The following is a 12,442-nucleotide window of genomic DNA, read 5'->3' on the forward strand; positions in this document are numbered from 1 at the left end:
CCACGTCGGGGGGTTCTGTATGTCACCGTGGCAGGTGATTGGCGTTCACTCAGGCCAAGAAAGACCCAACGCGGTCATGACATCGGCACATGGCTGGATCTGCTGATTGCAGTCGAGGTACACTGCCCCAACGATGGCCTCCATGGTGGTGGCCATGACGCTGGGCATGATGTCAAATTGAGAGGGGTTTTTGACGATGAATTTGTCAATGCCGAGGACAAATCCCTGCTTGGCGAGATAGGCATTGCTGGCCCTCTGCTTGATCATATTGGAGATTTCGCCTAATCAGAACCGAAATGGTAAGTCCATGAAGTAAAGTAAAATAAAGTAGCCAGGGAAACGCTTACCTCTCGTCTTGTTTTTATTGCGGCCAGAGGTCACAATGATCAAGTCGAGAATCCTGTCACCGATCAAGGCAAGTTTCTTATTGCCATCTCCGTTGAAACCGCTGGAGACTTGAAGCGCCTCGCGTGACAGAATATAATCTGTGAAAGAATAGTTGATTTTCTCTTCGAAGACTTGGAGTTCCTCGTCCGAGGGGAGCGCAAAGATACAACGTCCCACCATAATGTCCTATGGTTCAATTGACAAAGCTTGGTAAATGATAAAGATGGATTGAAAGTAGAAGTATCTGGGTGATAAAAAGTTTGGGAGATCATGAAGGTATTTATAAAGAATAGAAGGAAATCGAGTGTGCCTTGTGGAGCGGGGTCGACAATTGTACATAGGACAAGGCAGAGCACTGCGCAGCACTGCGCATAAACAGGGGTATATAACAGGGGTATATAAGGGAACATGTAACATCCTGTTGGTCAATTATATATGCACAGTATCTAGGTAGTTACGTTGCTTGGATAACGATTCGGTTTTTGCCAGTCGTCTTGAGGCTCCAGGGCAGATGTGAGACAGCATAGCCGCTTTCCTGTTTCGGAAGTTCATGCAGTCGATCAATATTTAATTAAAATAAAAATAAATACACGGACTGTACGGAGTACATTCTACGGAAAATGTATGTAGCAGGCTATGTACCTGACGACAACATGGGCAGTCTTGGAAAAAGAGAGGCTGATTCGATAATACCATAATACAGATATGTACATATATGAGTGCTGACCCTGACAAACAAGCTTGATCTATTGTAGAATCCCAGTGGTCTTCAAAGCCGAGCGACTTCCTTATGGATAGTCTCAGTATTCAAAGCCGCCCGAGATTTCAAGTTCAACCTCCTCCACATAGCTTTACGACGCTCAAGTCCCTCAAAGAATGCTCTTACCCACTCGCGGCGAAACTTAGGTAGCTTGCGTCCCTTACCCTCCACCCCTTCGCCAGCTAGACGTCGCAAGGTCTCGAAGTAGTCCTCGAAATCTGGGAAGAGCAGTGTAAACTTGACACCATCACCCCGAGCCTTGACACGATCCGCTTCCCATTTTTGCATCACTTCAGCAGATGGTAGAGTAGCTCGACCAGCCAGCAGCCGTGCAGCCAAAACCGATTGCCACTCGAAGACCTTGAACGTCAGACCAGCTGCGACGGCGCCGACAAACAATAGTGTCGGGTCTTTTTGCCAGACAACGTGTTGGTACAGATCGGGGACCCGGTTATTGCGCACTGGAACTGTCGGCAGGAATGGCAGTGTCCAGCTGTAGCCTGTGCCGAAGACTATGTGGTCAACGTCTGGGATGCAATTCCCGTTCGTCAAGTGCACAGTCCTGTTCGAGACTCGTTCTATTGAGGGATGTTTTTGGATCTTGGGGTGGTTGAATGCCTCATCGCCGAAGTACCCGTTAGCGGCATGACCAATTGTAATTGCGTGGACTGGTGCCTTTGCTGTTTCCACTAGATCGACTGCGATGTCGGCTGCTGAGACGGATGCGCCCACTACCACAACTCGCTATAATAACCACGTTAGCATACTGACCCCGATACAATGGAGTCCTAAAATTTGAGGATCTAGCTTACCTTGCCAGCAAATTTATCTCTCCCGCGGAAGTGTTTGCTGTGAATCACGCTACCGGGTCTGGTCTTCTCAAATGCCTCAAGGCCTTCTATTGAGGGTATATATGGAACCCAGAAGTGCCCACTCGCCACAACGACCGCATCAAACCATTCAACCCACCAGTAATCACTCTGCTCTCCATTTTTACGGAGTGTTACTTTCCACTCCGTCCCAACTTTCTCGACCAATTCAACTGTGGTGTTGTATGAAACAAAATCGCTGTAACCCCGGCGGTCGACAAGACCCTCAACATATTTTCGAACCAGATCCCACTTTCGGAATGGGGTGTCAGGTCCATGGTGAGATATAGAGAGTGCGCTGCGCTCTGTTGGGAAAGGTTCCTGGGCGAATTGCATGGGCAGGAAGTCGACATTGGTTTCCAGATAAGGGTAAACAGATGACTCAGTAAAACGAGGCTGGTCTGACTTTGGAGTCTGCGCAGGTAGCTTTTCGGGGATAGGTAGTGGTGGATCAGCTGTTCTTGTCGCTAGAGATGCAAAGTCGCGGAGTGTTGGAGGCTGCGATGAGTCGCCAATCCTGTGTTTTTCATGTCAGTCACCACTGAAGAAAATTTAGAAAAAAAAATAAACGAACCAGCATCCTCCAGCGCCCTCGCGACGCTCAAATACACGGATAATGTCAAAGGTCTTTTCTTGCGCCAGAGCATCTATGGCAATGGCTCCCGCCGGCCCGGCGCCGATGACCGCGACACGTTTAACAGGCACCATGATTGAAAAGGGTAGGAATTGAAAAAGGAAAAAAAAAAAATAGATTATTGAAGCTATACAATCATCCCCAGATATAATTGCGATATATAGATGCAATGAGCGAGATCCCGCTGCAAATGCCGATCTGGGGGAATTTAGCCCCGATCTAGGGTTCGCTGCTGTCGTCGTTTATGGGCCTTGTCACGCAATTTGGCATCGCGGGGCTACGACCACGAGCGAACCAGTTACGGCGCCAGAATACATTACTTGTCAAATTAATCTTCAAATCCCTTCAAATCCCGTTAAAGTAAGACGCGGCCCCAAGAAAAAGAATTGTGGTTCAACACTGTTTCGAAGGTTCGGAGCACGTTTTTTAAGGGGAGATTCCTCGTAGCACGCCATATTGACAAATTATGATACGGAGTAGAGCCAATGAAGTAAATATCTAGTAGCGATAACACTAAGGCATGAAGAAGTCTATAATTTATACTCTGTAGTTTATACTTGCTTGCAATTTTCATCGAATTCTGCTATTTCTGTTTCTATCTCAACTTCTCTCGCCGTTAGGTATTAAGAAGATCACTATTACCAATCTCCCTGAGGGGAATGATATATAGTATGGATCTCAAAGTGAACAATGAGAAGCTAGATCCCAAGGATAGCGACTCTTCATCAACGCTGGGCGTATTGCCAGAATGGGATCCCAACCAGGAGCAAAAGGCGCGCAGAAAGTAACTACCAATGACCCCCTATAGATAGAGTATCGAGAATTCGACGCTGACATTCATTTCTCCCAAGGATTGATATGACGGTGTTGCCTCTGCTTTTTCTCGGTCTTCTTGTCTTCCAGCTAGATCGCATGAACATTGCAAGTGCATTGACCGGTGGCTTCGCTGCTGATATCAACATTTCACAATCCACAATCAATTTGGGGAATCAGCTCATGTTTATGGGTATCGTGGTCTTTGAGATACCATGTAACATGGCCTTGCAACGAGTATGTATGATATCACCTCTCTGGAAGATCTGATTCTAATGGGTGCTTTGACAGATTGGTCCTCGCACATGGATTTCTGCTCAGGTCTTTCTCTTCGGCTTACTTGCTACCATGCAAGTATTTGTTCGCAGTCGAGGATCTTTCCTGGCTATACGCCTGCTTCTAGGGTTCGCTGAGGCAGGTTATATTCCCGGTGCAGTCTATACTTTGTCGTCATGGTATACGAAAAGAGAATTGGCCAAGAGAGTTGCCATTTTCTTCTTTGGCATGTTTGGTGGAAATGCCTTGAGTCCTATCCTCGCCTCGGGCATCCTAATTCTTGATGGTCGACATGGTATTCGAGGATGGCAGTGGCTCTTCCTGAGTATGCATATGTTCTACACACAAGTCGGCATTCGCTAACACATCAATAGTTGAGGGGCTGTTCACTATCTTCGTGTCATTCCTCCTATCCCTCTTCCTGCCTGGATCACCCGATCTCACCAGACCATTATTGAGTCCGGGACTTATCAAGTTCTCCGATTCCGAGAAGGACATTCTTCAAAAACGACTCGAAATCGACAATGGCGGAAGTACTGAGGGCGCGTATGGCGTGCATATTCCCTTGAAAGTGGTCTTCCGTACTGTGGCTTGCTATCGTCGTTGGCCGCACTTTGTTTCTACATTCGTCGTGTTTTCAACATGGAGTCCTCTAACCACTTACACGCCATCCATCATCATGTAAGTCTTCACTGCGGTTGATATTTGTATTGATCTCATATCTCAATCCCAACTTTGAACACCAATGAATTGTGGTTAACTCATTTATACAGGTCACTCGGTTTTGACAGGACAGCAGCAAACGCCCTGTCCGCAGTCGGCGCATCCCTATCCCTTGGAGTGGTATTCTTCTTTGCCTACATGAGCGATCGGACCAATCAGCGAGGTGCAACTGTGATCGCTGCTCAAGTCTGCTACCTCATCGTCCTGATAGTAACGTTCAAGGTCCAGCCCCATGCTGGTAAATGGTCACGTTGGGGACTTTGGACTGCTGTGAACAGTTTAGCTGTGGGATACCATCCCATCCATAACTTCTGGGTTCAACTCAACTGTCGGGATCCCAGGGAGCGGAGTATCAGTATCGCGTGAGTTTTTCTTTATTCTTGTTTTGGCCTTGACTGGAGCTGATGAGAGTCTTTACTGCAGTATGTGGGTGATGTCTGCAATCAGCGGTTTAATGGTTGGGACACAGTATTTCCAAGCGGGAGATAAACCATAGTAAGTGAAGGTATTCCCCGAAATTCACTTCTAAACAGTTTCTAATATCAATGTCTAGTTATTCAACGGGCCTACGTACCATGATCATTATGGTATCTGTGGGAATCGCGAGCGCTTTGGCGCAGATTGTTATTTATGTTGTTCATAATAAGCGTGTTGCTCAAGGCAAGCATCAGCCTAAGGATGGATTACCACCTATGGTGTATGTCCCTTAAGGATAGCAAATCAATAAAATAGATGAGAAGTCGTTCAGGTTATCTTTTGTGCACAGTCCTACTATTATCTACCACCGAAGACATCACTGCCTGCTTCCATCAACAAGTCCGTAAGATATGCATAATACTGTTTACATTGGGATGCTATATGCTAATAAGCCCTGAGTACGACATAAAATGTAGTCTAACACTGGTATGTTGGATGGTCATCTACAAATTCGCGATCCTAGGCCTTAGGCTGAACATCCTCCTCCTCATCAACATCCTGGGCCAGCGACTGTTCTTGGGCTAAAACCGAGTTAGAAATGATTGAAGATCGCAATGAAAAGAATAACTTACTATTCCAAAGCTCTGCATAGGTGCCGTTACGCTCGAGCAACTCGCGGTGTGAGCCCATCTCTGCCACATGACCGTCCTTCAAGACCAGGATTTGGTCACTGTCGCAGATCGTGCGTAGGCGATGAGCCACAAACACGCTTGTGCGGCTCTTATCTTTGAGAATGCTGTTAATGTTCTGGAGGAGCGCCTGTTCCGTGTAGGTGTCTAGGGCGGATGTCTAAAAAAGGGTGATTAGTTACATCAATTGACCGCTCCGCTGGCGGACGAAGGAATAGGATAAACACTTACTGCCTCATCGAAGAAGAATAATTGTGGGTCCTTCAGGATCAACCGAGAAATTGCCAGGCGTTGCTTCTCGCCACCGGAGATCATCATACCGCGCTCACCAACCGCAGTTTGGTAGCCATCAGGCAGACCCTCAATAAGCTTGTGGATGTGAGCTCGCTCCGCAGCTCGGCGCACTTCCTCGTCCGATGCATCAATCCGTCCATAGCGGATGTTGTGGGCAATCGTGTCGTTGAACAACGGTGTATCCTGCGGTACCACTCCAATTGCCTTACGGAGGCTGTCAACGGTCACATCGCGGATATCCTGCCCGTCAATCAAGATGCGGCCGGATTGGACGTCATAGAAGCGGAACAGCAGACGCAAGATTGTAGACTTGCCGCAACCACTAGGGCCGACAATGGCGAACTTCTGTCCTGCGGGGATAGTGAAGGTGGCATTCTTCAAAATCGGTCGGTCTGGGTGGTAGCCAAAAGTGACGTTCTCAAAGTAGATGTGGCCGCCCTGCGTCAGCTGCAAGGGCTTGGCGTCGGGTCGTTCCTGAATGGTGACGTTCACCTTCTGCAGGTTGAAAAGCGTCTCCATGTCCAGCAGGGACTGGCGCAGCTCACGGTAGACAGATCCCAAGAAGTTGAGGGGGACTGAGAGCTGGAAGACCAGCTGGTTGACCATGACTAGGTCACCGACAGTCATGGATCCGGTTGCAACTCCATTGCAAGCTAGGTACATCATTGCGGCCAGCGCAGAGGAGAATATCATGTTTTGACCAGAGTTGAGGAATGCCAGAGACGTAGTCACCTTAATTGATGCATCTTCATACTTCTTCAAGGCCTTGTCATATCGTGCCACTTCGAATTTCTCATTATTGAAGTACTTGACAGCCTCATAGTTAATGAGTGAGTCTACGGCAACAGTTGCTCCGCGGTTATCAGCGGCATTGGCCTGTCTCCGGAACTTTGTTCGCCACGCGGTTGTAGTGATGGTGAACGCTGTGTACGCGATCATTGTTGTTGTTGTGATAGCAGCAAATTGGAGTCCATATTGATAAGTCTACAATACGTTAGTAAAGGAAAAACGAGAATATTCGTTATCAAATCATACCAGGATACCGCAGACAAGCGAGATTTCAAGTGCTGTCGGGACCACGTGGAAAACCATGGAAGTTAGGAGGAAGCTGATTCCCTTCGTACCGCGGTCAATTGCGCGGGTCAGACCTCCGGTCTGGCGAGAGAGGTGGAAGTTGAGATCTAGTCGCAACAGATGTTCAAAAACATTTGACGCCACCTTCCGAATTGCTTTCTGCGCAACGCTAGCAAAGACCGCGTTACGGAGCTCTTGGAACAATGTAGCTCCAATTCGGGTCACACCATCTAAAATGTATTAGTGACAAGTCCTTTTTTTCAATATGTTGTCATTCTTACAAGCAATAATCATCGAACCAGCCACAGTGTAGGCGGTGCCACCGACGGTAGCAAAGTCTACATTCATGGAGTCGACAATGTTCTTAAAGTAGAAGGGGATCTCCACATTGAGGATCTGCATTGGGTTCAGATTAGCATAGTTTGACGAAAACACAATAACAGACAAAAACTTGCCTTTGCTCCAATGAGCAGTGAAAGTGCCGTGCTGACACGGAGCTTCGTGCCCCAATCATTCTACCAAATATAGTCAGTATTCAGCTACTCTATACCAATAGCACTCGGGGATTACCTTCGGCCACAGATACTTAGCCATTTCTTTCATAATAGCCCAGTCCGCCTTCCTTTGTTCTTGCTTTCCAGTCATAGGCTCGCTCAGCAAGTCCTTCTTTGGTGGGGTCTTCGCATTGCCGCTATCTTCCGGCTTCTGGATGATATTGGCATTTGCTAGTTGTGATGGTGCGGGGGCAGAGGTAGGAGTGGCTTTGACAGATGCAGGATCTTTATTGTCTGTGGATTGACTCCATAATGAATTGTTATTTGACGTGAACGTGCGCAGGTGTGTTCCATTGAGTCGTGTGCTTCGTAGCTTGCCGGCGAAGCTCGGGTGGGCGAACTGCGCTGTGCGCCAGCACGGCGATCGTGCGGCTCTGAGCAGCATGGCCGCCTAAGATGATATTCTCTGAGCTCCAGAGTAGTTCGAGTCACCGAGAGGAGGTTCAAGAGCGCATAGTGGGAGCGTGTAAGAAAGATTGGCGCGCAAGGTAGCTATGTCCGATAGCTCGTGGGGGGAAATCGCCGGCTTCGGAGTAAAACCCGTCGCTCTCGATGCAAGTCCGGGAGAGTCGCAAAAAGTCAAGCAAACGTAAGACAGAAAATAATAATGAAAGTACTTCAAGAACCTCTTATAATAAAACACCAAATGTCGCAATTCCGAGGGGGAGTTGTGTACTTCGTAGGCCGCATCGCTCTCGGGCCCACGATTTCCCGATTTCCCTTTCGTCACAACTGACGTAAATTCTCCCTTCGGCACTTGGTCGTCGCTCTTTTTTTCAAACACAATGCGCCCCGTCCAAGGTGTTCGGCCTCTGTCCTGGACGCGAGTTGTTCCTCGCGTCCACCGCCAAACGCGATACGTTCAGATTCGCGCCGCGCCTTCGGGAGTCTCTTCGGTTAATGGCGACAATCTGCCACTCGCTAGCACGCCCAGCTCTGTTGAATCACGAGGTAATTGCAATTGCCCCGGGGCTTTGTTACTGTGACACTGACAATGAGGGCATATAGATGCGCGATTCGATGTTGTTGGCGCCCCATATTCGCTTCTTTCCGTTTCGCTCTCGGCCTCGCAGAACCTATACACCCGACGCGGAACGCTGGTTGGATTGAGCGGCAAGGCGGATAATGTATGCGCTCCCGTGATAATGCTGTCCTGGGGGAATGTTCATGCTAACGCATAATCTCCGCAGGTGGTTTCTACCTTGAGCGTTCTAGAACCTTTCCGGAGGGCTGTCGTCGGAGTGCCCTTTCTTTATCAGAAGGTAAGACGCGCGACAAATGAGGACCTAAAGGCAACGATTGACAATTCCCCAGATCTCCTCACCAACCCCCGTCACAGCTCTCGTTTCCGTTCGATCGCCCAATACCTCCTTTGCCGTTGTCAACGTCAATGGCTCCGTGGACTGGATGGTTGCCCAAAGACGGGCTTTGCTTGCATGGACGGGCCGGTCTCTGACCATCAAGCCGACTATCAACGCAAACCTGGTGAGTCGGGCTGCTATCGTGTGAGGGGAAGCTCCAAGCTAATTTTCGCAGAGCTTGTCTCATTGGGGTAGCTCCGAGGTGACTGGCAGAGGTTTAATAGCGTTGGTTGGAAACGGACAGCTATACTCAGTTGAATTGAAGGATGGCGAGCAGTACATTGCGCATCCCAGGTATGACCCCTCCGCCGCGATTACACGTCTTAACGTCGCTAATATTCGTTCGACAGCAATGTGGTTGCCTACACCATGGCCTCCAACCCTCCTCGCCCCTATCGGTTTAAATCTACCACTCTCAACTTCCAGGTGCCGGGTCTGAAGACACTACCAAGACTCCTACAAAATGCCAAGTTCATTCGTGACGTGTCTGATTCCAAGGCATACAAAACCACTATGCAGTGGTTCCACAAACTGCGTACCTGGTCTCGGATGACCATTTGGGGAGATAGAGTATGGCAGCCCCGTTTTTATTTTTTTAATATTCAACAACTAACAATGTCGTCTAGCTCTTCTTGCAATTTGAGGGTCCCACGACCATCCTCGTGCAATCCCGCGGTCCTCGTCTCAACGATGTTTTGTCCGCACAGGAGGCTAATGAGATCGCCAATGTCCCTAGTGGCTTTACCTCGCCCCCTCCTCGGTCTACCGACGACGCAAAAACACTAGACGAAAAGCCAGAATCCGAAAAGACAGAAACTGAAAAGGCCGTCAGCAATATCGCTGGCCTGACGCGCTCTGTCCAGGAATTGGAGCAAGAAATTGAAGGAACGAGCCAAAGCGTTGCGAAGATCCGCAAGGATGGAAAGGTCGAAATTGAGGAGGTTGCTCGCACAAACTAAATAGAAAGACCCGCTTCAAAAGGGTCGACTTGGAGGAGTTCTCTTCGCATTGGGTTTTGTACGGGCTAGAGCGGTCTCCATTTGGGATGATTATCACGTTGAATCCTGTACAGTATGGGCATTTCTTTTATTTTGGCAATTGCCGACAAATCTCTTTTTTTCTTTGCTTCTATCTACAAATCCTTCTTGCTGTGTCTTTCGTCTTATCCCTTTTAAGTGGAAAGAAGGAATCGAAAGATGCAGCTCAAGAGCATTATTGAATTGTAACTCGACAGGATTGCTCGCTGAATAGCGATGGTAAGCAGGGATTGCGGCGAATGACCGCACGACCATGATGTGCAACAACAATTAAGATTAAATAAACCTGTGAAATGTACTCCGTACTCCGTATAAGAAACACCAAGGACCAATCGTGGGTTAAGGCCGTGGGGGAGCTGTTCCAAAATTTCTCTGTTCTAACCTCCAGGGCTGGGAAGACATACTGTCTATCCTCAAACTACCCCCCGAGCTCCTCATGAGTATTGCAGAAGTTTTAGAATGTCGTGATTTGAATGCGCTTCTTCAATGCCACTCTTACCTCTACAAAACACTCAACGACTCCCTGTACCAACTGAATGTACAACATCACGACGCATCTGCGCTGTACTGGGCAGCCTCTTCCGGATCTGATAGGACCCTTCAGCATCTTCTTTGTGCTGGAGCAAACGTCCAATACTAGTCTCCGTACTTCGCCTGCTCCGTACAAAAGCCTGGAACGCGCCTAAGACGCTTTATCTGGAAAGAAAATATGAAGGAGCATCCAATATCCGATGCAGCAGCGCAAGGACACCTCAATATCGTGGAGCATCTCCTTGATCTAGGCGTGGATATCAATTATCGAGACGCTGATGGCTTAACCCCTCTTGCTCTCGCCGCACGTGAAGGTCATTTTGCTCTGACTCGTGCACTTATTAATCAAGGCGCAAAACAACTGTCACACGACACTATTGGTCAATACCCACTTTGCTCAGGCGGCATCAAAGGGTTATCACGATATTGAAGATTACCTCTTTGAGAAACTACGTCAATATCCTTACGGCAAAACAAGCCCTGACTTAGACCTCTACTGGATGTTGAAATACGCCGCAGAGCGCGGCGATGACGATCGTATACGATTCCTTCTCTCTCAAGGTGCTGATGTCAACTTTCAACTGCCTATAGAGAGTCACTCCCCTCTATGTGGCGCGCTTGCATATGCCCCATCCCCATTTAGCACTGTCAAGCTTCTATTAGAAGTCGGGGCCGACCCGAACAGGAAGGCTTCTCGGTCCATAGATTATCAACGAGGAAGACCAGCACGAGCACAGGCACCACTCAAGCTGGCTGTTCCAAGGGATGACAGCTTTGGCCTCATTAAGCTGCTGATACAGTACGGGGCAGATGCAAGCAAACAAAGCCTGGCATGACTCACAGCAATACAACACCGGAAAGCTGCTGAGTTTCGATTGCTGATAGATAACGGGGCAAGTTTAGATGCGGATTATCGTGGATTATCCGTCGCTTGGAGGGGGACCAACTCTGGGTATCAACCCATCATCGATATTTGTTTAGAACATGGGGTTAGTCCCGATACAGAGGATTGATCAGAGCAGGGCGAAATTTGCGTTCGGCGACAGAGATTGTCTGAATTATTCGGCCTCTAGGTCCTTTCCGTTTTTCGGCTTTTGTCGGGCATAGAGACAATTTCCTTCTATACACTCCGTAGACGGCCTCTAACTAGTTGCCCTTCTTGCTTAGGTAAAGGCCTAGAATGAAAGAAGATTAGTTCAACGATCAAAACGGGCCTTCTATAGCCTTTAATGATGCTTACCAGAAAGGAAATACATCATGATACTTGGAAAACCCCATTAACTATCTCTACAAAAATGAAGTATCCGAGTGGTTACCAAGTGAGACTCGTGCCGGCATCGTCGAGTGGACGGATGTCTTCGCCATACTCATTTCACTGATAGCCGAATAAATATCAGAGATTAAGTTGTTTCAGCTGCATCTAACCAAAATGATATGTTTCATATATTTTGAATCCAAATGACCCCATATTTTATTCCCCAATCCCGGATAACCAGCTAAATCCGCCCTCGGCCTTCGGGCTATTGCAGATATGTCCGACCACTGCAGTTACCCCTGTACGCCTTCCAAGAGGATATTGGTTCGCCAGTTAGGGCAATTATCGGGTACTGTGAATAATTGACCAACCGCAATGAAGCCACCATGCTATCCCTGGGCTAGTGGCTAATGAAAAAAGCAATCAATCAGCTCGGACTTAGCCAGAAACCGACATTGTCCGAAGTTATGACCGATTCGTGTTTTTTTTTTCGAGTCCTTTTTTTCTTTATATATCGCCTTAAATATAGGCCTAATTGACATCTGAAACTCGAACGGAACTTAAAATCCCTGAAGATTTTAATCTACAATAGCCCTAAAGCTTCAGGACCAAACGGCCGGGCCGACGTTGAGGTGAGTATGGAATCGAACCTGTCCAACGCACAATTTTGTTTCTTAATTTTATACTTCCCGTCTTCATTTGGGATGAGATCTATAAATTGGTGGTATTGTTTCAAAATGCAATATTCTAATTCCTCAACCCAGAGTG

The 12,442-nt window shown here is 47.9% G+C and overlaps 6 protein-coding genes across 6 annotated transcripts; 3 read left to right on the forward strand and 3 right to left on the reverse strand.

Annotated features, from left to right (window-relative positions):
* Positions 1 to 45: 45 nt before the first annotated feature.
* N7455_012541 (ribonuclease III domain-containing protein) lies at positions 46 to 567 on the reverse strand (the record flags this gene model as incomplete). The annotated part of the gene is made up of 2 exons (XM_040952492.2): positions 46 to 281; positions 348 to 567. 2 exons carry the CDS (start codon positions 565 to 567, stop codon positions 46 to 48), a joined length of 456 nt encoding a protein of 151 aa, XP_040816881.1.
* Positions 568 to 1,156: 589 nt separating this feature from the next.
* Positions 1,157 to 2,724, reverse strand: N7455_012542 (uncharacterized protein; the record flags this gene model as incomplete). Its single annotated transcript, XM_040952711.2, has 3 exons — positions 1,157 to 1,891; positions 1,960 to 2,533; positions 2,591 to 2,724. 3 exons carry the CDS (start codon positions 2,722 to 2,724, stop codon positions 1,157 to 1,159), a joined length of 1,443 nt encoding a protein of 480 aa, XP_040816818.1.
* A 597-nt stretch (positions 2,725 to 3,321) lies between these two features.
* On the forward strand, positions 3,322 to 5,172 carry N7455_012543 (uncharacterized protein; the record flags this gene model as incomplete). Its single annotated transcript, XM_040952544.2, has 7 exons — positions 3,322 to 3,434; positions 3,502 to 3,700; positions 3,755 to 4,064; positions 4,114 to 4,420; positions 4,513 to 4,824; positions 4,886 to 4,957; positions 5,016 to 5,172. 7 exons carry the CDS (start codon positions 3,322 to 3,324, stop codon positions 5,170 to 5,172), a joined length of 1,470 nt encoding a protein of 489 aa, XP_040816802.1.
* Positions 5,173 to 5,398: 226 nt separating this feature from the next.
* Positions 5,399 to 7,875, reverse strand: atm1 (ATP-binding cassette Fe/S cluster precursor transporter ATM1; the record flags this gene model as incomplete). Its single annotated transcript, XM_065606911.1, has 7 exons — positions 5,399 to 5,460; positions 5,512 to 5,728; positions 5,800 to 6,846; positions 6,898 to 7,166; positions 7,218 to 7,332; positions 7,392 to 7,451; positions 7,507 to 7,875. 7 exons carry the CDS (start codon positions 7,873 to 7,875, stop codon positions 5,399 to 5,401), a joined length of 2,139 nt encoding a protein of 712 aa, XP_065460077.1.
* Positions 7,876 to 8,275: 400 nt separating this feature from the next.
* On the forward strand, positions 8,276 to 9,810 carry N7455_012545 (AIM24 family protein; the record flags this gene model as incomplete). The annotated part of the gene is made up of 7 exons (XM_040952730.2): positions 8,276 to 8,441; positions 8,499 to 8,617; positions 8,681 to 8,752; positions 8,805 to 8,975; positions 9,027 to 9,145; positions 9,202 to 9,421; positions 9,478 to 9,810. 7 exons carry the CDS (start codon positions 8,276 to 8,278, stop codon positions 9,808 to 9,810), a joined length of 1,200 nt encoding a protein of 399 aa, XP_040817026.1.
* Positions 9,811 to 10,597: 787 nt separating this feature from the next.
* On the forward strand, positions 10,598 to 11,255 carry N7455_012546 (ankyrin repeat domain-containing protein; the record flags this gene model as incomplete). The annotated part of the gene is made up of 2 exons (XM_065606912.1): positions 10,598 to 10,799; positions 10,852 to 11,255. The coding sequence occupies 2 exons, from the start codon at positions 10,598 to 10,600 to the stop codon at positions 11,253 to 11,255; spliced, it is 606 nt and encodes a 201-aa protein (XP_065460078.1).
* Between the last annotated feature and the right edge of the window lie 1,187 nt (positions 11,256 to 12,442).

The sequence above is a fragment of the Penicillium solitum genome (genome assembly GCF_028829755.1).
Source record: "Penicillium solitum strain IBT 25940 chromosome Unknown utg000009l_segment0_segment0, whole genome shotgun sequence".
Taxonomy (NCBI): domain Eukaryota; kingdom Fungi; phylum Ascomycota; class Eurotiomycetes; order Eurotiales; family Aspergillaceae; genus Penicillium; species Penicillium solitum.